General features: G+C 37.0%; 1 protein-coding gene across 1 annotated transcript in view; it reads left to right on the forward strand.

Moving 5' to 3' along the window:
* The window catches only part of LOC121369824 (gamma-aminobutyric acid type B receptor subunit 2-like), a 71,146-nt gene that overhangs the window by 3,722 nt on the left and 60,352 nt on the right, over nucleotides 1-7,072 (forward strand). The window contains exon 2 of the mRNA XM_041494898.1: nucleotides 4,059-4,114. Within this exon, the coding sequence (XP_041350832.1) occupies nucleotides 4,059-4,114 (56 nt within the window). The remainder of the gene's footprint in view (nucleotides 1-4,058; nucleotides 4,115-7,072) is intronic.

The raw sequence follows: 7,072 nt of genomic DNA on the forward strand, positions 1-7,072 counted from the left end.
TTTAACGTTTCGTAAGATGAAGGCGATATTTTAGGACAGTAGCCTGGGGCATAGCCAGACAGGAAAAAAAACTGTAAAATAAATATCAGTGTCATTGGTAAAAATCAAATAAATCTGGGGAAATTCCAGACGAGGCAAGCGCCTGGTCTGCCTCATGCTGGCTACGCCGTTGGTAGCTAGTTGTTCCCTGAGGCATGTTCAGATGTCCTTACTAGACTGGGTTTTGGATATACAGTTAGATGAATGTGATGTGATAGAAGACGATGATACCAGTCAAATTATTCGCGAATGCTCGGCCTTCAAAACACGTCACTGGTCTATGCGATTTCTACACCACGTAGAGTAAATATGTATATATACACAGAGCCGGTATATCCTAGTAGCACATGTAGCACGTGCTGCGGCCCCGGGTTTCAGGGGGCCCCGCGGTCATGTGTACATTTATTTTCCCCAGGTCATTTTTACCCTGTCCCCGAGGGGGTTGCAAAATTTAAGCCCCCGTGGATCTTTAACCGCCTCTGTATATATATATATATATATATATATATATATATATATATATATATATATACATACATACATACATACATACATACATACATACCGTTTAAGGTTTGTTTTGTTTAACAACACCACTAGAGCACACTGATTTATTAATCATCGGCTATTGGATGTCAAACATTTGGTAATTAATTATGACTCGTAGTCATCAGAAGAAACCCGCAAGGGATCTTTTATATACATCATCTCACAGACAGGACAGCACACACAACGGCTTTTGATATACCAGTCGTGATGCACTGGCTGGAGCGAGAAATAACCCAATGGGTCCACCGACGGGGATCGATCCTAACCCGACCGCACATCAAGCGAACGCGTTACCACAGGGCTACGCCCCCCCCCCCCCCCCCCCACAATTATATATATATATTTCGAAGATTAGGTCAAACCAAACGAATTATAGACACTGACCATAGTTATTTGGCAATGTAATTCATGTTCGAGTATTAATCTACATATACTTACAACTTCTTGATTAAATTAATAATTTTGGCCAATCTAATGTGTTTTCGGTTATCATAATTATTATTTGCGCTACAATTTGTTTTATTAATTACGTACAAAAAAGGTACGTGCACCTTAAAAATTAGAGCAGTGACATTTAATAAACAACATTCTTATTTGACGTAATAAGTGCTTTTCTAACTGTAATGTATTGCAGTGCATCGATTGGATACAACTTTGATTAAAAATCAAGTTCAAACATAGCGTTTGTTTGATTTGAATTAGTTATATAGCGTCATTTTGTTTCCTATTAACTACAACTATTGCTATTGTCATTTTGATCAATATGTGTCGGCCGATTTATTTAGGTATTGTTTATTGAAAGCAACAGAACAAATTTAAGTAAATATATTTAAAGCGTACAATAATAGCTTAACTGAAGTAATGAAAAACATTTTAATGCTGACGTAAAAATTTTAAAACAAAAACTTCAAATTTGTGTGCTTCCTTGTTATATATTTTATTTCACTTTTATTGGTTTTCTTTGTAGAGGAAATTCCCTGTACGCAATACATTATATAGTTAACATTCTGCAAGACTAGCAATACTATTTTATTTCCATAGGGAAATAAATAATTCTAAAATTGGTCAATACTAGATTCAAACAATAATATGTTTTTTATTAGCTGCACATTCAAATAGGTTTGTGCGTCATATTGTTAAGTGTTGTAAACATTAAAAATGAATATTTTATGAATAGAGAAATAAGTAATTCTAAAATTGGCGAATACAACATTCGAACAGTAATATAGCTATTGTTATTAGCTTAATAAATAGATGTTTATCATTAAATCTCGCAAACAGTTAAAATAAACTACAGCGATTCCGCAACATTTTCAAAATCTTGGGACAAAGGTAAAGTTTGTTTTGTTTAACGACATCACTGGAGCACCTTGATCATCGACTATTGGGTGTCAAACATTTGGTAATTATGACTCGTAGTCATCAGAGGAAACTCCTACAGTGTTTTCATTAGTAGCAAGGGATCTTTTATATGCACCATCCCACAGACAGGATAGCACATACCACGACCTTTGATATACCAGTCGTGATAAACCGATTAATTGATCATCAGCTACTGGATGTCAAACATGTGGTAATTCTGACACGTCATTAGAGGAAACCCGCTACCTAATGCAGCAAGGGATCTTTTACATTAACTTTTCCACAGACATGAAAACAAAAAGCACGCCCTTTGTCCAATTGTGTGTGTGTGTGGGGTGGGGGGTGGGGGGTGGGGACGGGACGTAGCCCAGTGGTGCAGCGCTCACTCGATGCGCGGTCGGTGTGGGATCGATCCCCGTCGGTGGACCTATTGAGCTATTTCTCGTTCCACCCACTGCACCACGATTGTTACATCAAATGCCGTGGTATGTGCTATCCTGTCTATGGGATGGTGCATATAAAAGATCCCTTGCTGCTAATCGAAAAGAGTAGCCCATGAAGTGGCGACAGCGGGTTTCCTCTCTCATTATCTGTGTGGTCCTTCACCATATGTTTGACGCCATATAACCGTAAATAAAATGTGTTGAGTGCGTCGTTAAATAAAACATTTCTTTCTTTGCCCAATTGTGTTGCATTGATTGGAACAAGAAAAAAACAACCAATAAGCTGAATGGATCCACCGAGGTGGTTCGATCCTGCGACGCAAGCACCTCAGACGAGCACTCAGCCGACTAAGCTAAATTCCCCCCCCCCCCCCCCCCACGAGGACAAAAGCACGAATATGATAACATGTTGTAAAAAGGTCAAACATGAAGATGATGATACATTTTCATCCAATGTCAGCTACTATTCAGAACTGCATATTTTCAACATGTGTCAAAAATACTGACGGAAAAAAATATACGGGAACACAATGTCATGGAACTGAACACAATGTCATGGAACAGAACACAGTGTCATGGAACTGAACGCAGTGTAATGGAACTGGACGCAATGTCATGGAACTGAACGCAATGTCATGGAACTGAACACAGTTTCATGGAACTGAACACAGTGTCATGGAACTGAACGCAATATCATGGAACTGAACACAGTGTCATGGAACTGAACACATGGAACTGAACACAATGTCATGGAACTGAACACAGTGTCATGGAACTGAACACAATGCCATGGAACTGAACACAATGCCAAGGAACCGTAGACCAAATTTAATTCACCACTGACGTAGTAATGTTTGTATTCCGTACACAGTTGTAATGTGAGATTGGTTGTAGAATTGACTGCCAGTGCCACGATCAGCTTATGAAACTATGATTTGAGGGTCTTGGTTTCAGTAACTATAAATTGCATTTATTATTTGTGTGTCCCCGTTGGTGGGCCTATTGGGCTATTTCTCGCTCTAGCCAGTGCACCACGACTGGTATATCAAAGGCCGTGGTATGTGCTATCCTGTCTGTGAGATGGTGCATATAAAAGATTCCTTGCTACTAATGGGAACAAAGGTAGCGGGTTTCCTCTTCATGACTGCGTCAAAATTACCAAATGTTTGACATCCAATAGCCGATGATTAATAAATTAATGTGCTGTAGTGGTGTCGTTAAATAAAACAAACTTTAACTTTATTATTTTCTCAGTCATCTATGTATTTTGTGCTTATCTTCCTGCATCTAATTTATTTAATGATTTATATCTTGAATGTCTAGATCTGTTGGAGGAAGTGTACATTGTTTATAGTTCAAAAGGAACTGTTATTATTGGTGATCTTAATGTAAAAATAGCGGGTCCAAAAACCCGATTTGTTAAAAACAAAAGAAATGATATCTTCCATACATTTGTTAGTAGACATAACTTGATTTCAATCAATGTTCAACTTTTTCGTAAAGGTCCGTCTCATACTTACGAATCTCATACTGGAGGTCCTTCCTCAGCTATAGATCACATTCTAGTACCTGATTATTTGATCCCCTATGTTCAAAATGCTTTAGTCAAAGACGACTGTGAGCTTTTGCTTTCTGGTCATAAACCAGTAATATGTTCAATTTTAGTCAACGATTCTCAAGAGGAACAAAGCATCCCACCAGAGAAACCTTCTTGGGAAAAGGCAAGACGCCATAATCTGTTAAAAGACTATACTTTCGCCGTTTCTCACATGTTATGGCCAGTGCATATCCCAAGCAAGAGTGCATCAGCATCCGATATTCTTAAATTTTATAATAAGATAATAAATGTATTAACTCAAGCAGCTAAGGAAACTATTCCTTTTTCAGAATATAACAAACATTCGAAGCCATATTGTTCTGATGCAGTTAAAGAATGTCATGTAGAAATGTCGTATCGCAGAGATCTGTGGTTAGCTGAAGGTAGACCACGTGGTATGTAATTCGACACGTTTAGGTTGTACAAAAAACCAAAAGATGCATTTCGTATGACTCTCCAAAACGCATATTTGAAATATGAAAGGGATTTTTATAATTCCTTAGACGAAGCCTGTGATGTTGACCACAAGACTTTATGGACTACACTTCGCAATAAAAAAGAAGTAGCTCAATAATGTCCCTCGTGGTCGATACGAAAGTTATTACTCATCCAGTAGACATTTGTAACTCTATGGCTAATAATTTTTGCAAAGTGTTTAGCGACACAACAGACGCGAATTTTGATAATAACTTTAAATCAAGCTTGGAAGCCAAGGTGTCGGCATTTAAAGCTGATGCATTAAGATCGGATAGAAATTTTGATATTTCACCCAATTTAGTTAGCAATATATGCTCCACGCTTCCAAATAATAAGTCATGTGGCTTAGATGGAATATTTTATGAACATATTAAATATGAAGGCGAATATCTCTTCCTCTGTCTATCAAGGTTATTTTCACTAATGATTAACAATGGATGTATTCTTGATTAATGGCATCGCGGTGTCTTAGTATGCATTTACAAAGGACATACTAAATCTAAATTAAGTCCTGATTCGTACAGAGGGATTACCATTTTATCTGTAGTTTTTAAAAAATTTGAGAAAGTTTTAGAATCATTAATGCCACAGCTAGTCTCATGGGCTGATTACCCGAATAATCATCAGTGTGGATTTCAAAAAGGCCTGTCAAGCATTGATGCTTCTTTTCTGTTGCAAGAAACATTAAATCACTATAAGGAACGCAATGACGGCACTTCGAAAGTTCAAAAGCCTTCGATACTGTCTGGCATGCAGGTTTGCTATATAAACTATCAGAAATAGGAATCCCTCCTAAAGTCTGGCTTATTTTGAACAAGATATATAGCAATGCCAAATCGTGTGTTTTTGTAAACAATATATACTCACAGTACTTCAGGCAACAAAGGGGGTTATGTCAAGGTAGTATTCTTTCTCCTAAACTATATGTTTTATACATAAATGATTTGCTAAGCAAGTTAAGCCGATCGAAAAAAATGAACTATGATACTTGATGTTCACGTATCTTGCCCCACACAAGCGGACGATATAGCTATTATTTCTCCTACATCAAGCAATATGCAAGATATGCTATTGATCTGTGAACAATATAGCTTAAAATGGCGATTCATATTCTCGTCGCTTAAAAGTCAAATGATTAATTTCTGTAGAGAGGCGGATCCACCCTTTTTTTCTATATAATAAACAAATATCTATCACAAATTGTATAAAACATGCTGTCATCACTTTTTTTTAAATCTTGAAGTCGTCGGCTTATTGGAATGGAATGGATTAGCCATAATTATATTGTAGACCTACGTTTTGACATTTTTCAGTGTTATGGTAAAAATGAAAATATTTAATTAGCTTTATTATTCTGGGACAAAATCAAAGTCTATCTTGTGGTTTTAACAAACACTAACGTGAGCGGGGGGGGGGGGGGGGGGGGGGGGGGGGCAATTGCCCCCTCAAATTCGGGCAAAACAGTGGGAAAACAGTGGGAAAAATTCGGGCAGTTTTTATCTGGGTAAAATTTCGGGCAAATCAACCACTCCAGCCCCCCATAATCAAAGAGTCCCCATACGCCCATGACTGCCATTCCCAGACTAGTTTACTAAAGCATGCGCAGTTCTACTTTTAGTATCTGTGTACTGCATTATCGAATACTTCAGAGACAATGCAAGTAAAGCTGCATTTCTTCGCTGTTCTAGCATTTTGTCTTCACCCCTCTGTCAAAAATGAGATTTAATCTGCACAATTTAATGGTAATTTGTAGAGAAACGTTTTTATTTATACAGGATTTCTTTTTCCAACTTTTTTTAAATTTTGAGTTGGTATGGGTTTAAAACTTAATAACAAGTTTTAATATGAATTATAAATTTATTCATTATGAAGTTACATGCCAATTCATCGGTTTCCTTTTGACGCATACGGACTATATACGACGAGCACATGTTTTTTTATTCAACAAGGAAGACTCTAGTTTTGAATTTGGTTGTGCAATTAAATAGTTGAACTTGTGAAGGGACAGTAAGATTTTTCTTCAACTGGCCTTACTGGCGATCATGGTTTTCATGTTAATTTTCAACCCTGCATAATATCATTACTTGAACGAAATGGCACTATTCAATTAAACGAAATTGTTGTTTTCAGTTAAACGGAAGTGCACCGCTTATAATATCTTTTTCTTTCTTTTTTTCTTTCTTTTTTGATGTTATTCTTTGACTTCGTTTCACAATTCTCGATTGAAAATTCCAATTAAGGTGCGCCGAAAAGCTCACCCAGCGAGTAGAGAGTACACGCGAAATTACAATAATCCAGAAATAACAATTCCCCGTCTGCAGATTCTGTTTACATTAAAGTCTGACGCAAGCAATTTTTTTTTTAATGAATATTAATTTGTTACTGCAAAAAAAGAAAAAAAAAGAAAGAAAAAAGTGATCTTTTATATGCATCATCCCACAGACAGGGTAATACATACCACGGCTTTTGATATACCAATCGTGGTGCACTGGCTGGAAACTGAGTCTAGGTAAGCAATGTCAATTAAAGTGATAGATAGAGGATACTCCCCGAGTGTCTTGTGATATCATAATTTATGAGCACGAGTTGATAAAAGTTAAAATGT

The sequence above is a fragment of the Gigantopelta aegis genome, chromosome 4, assembly GCF_016097555.1.
Source record: "Gigantopelta aegis isolate Gae_Host chromosome 4, Gae_host_genome, whole genome shotgun sequence".
NCBI lineage: Eukaryota > Metazoa > Mollusca > Gastropoda > Neomphalida > Peltospiridae > Gigantopelta > Gigantopelta aegis.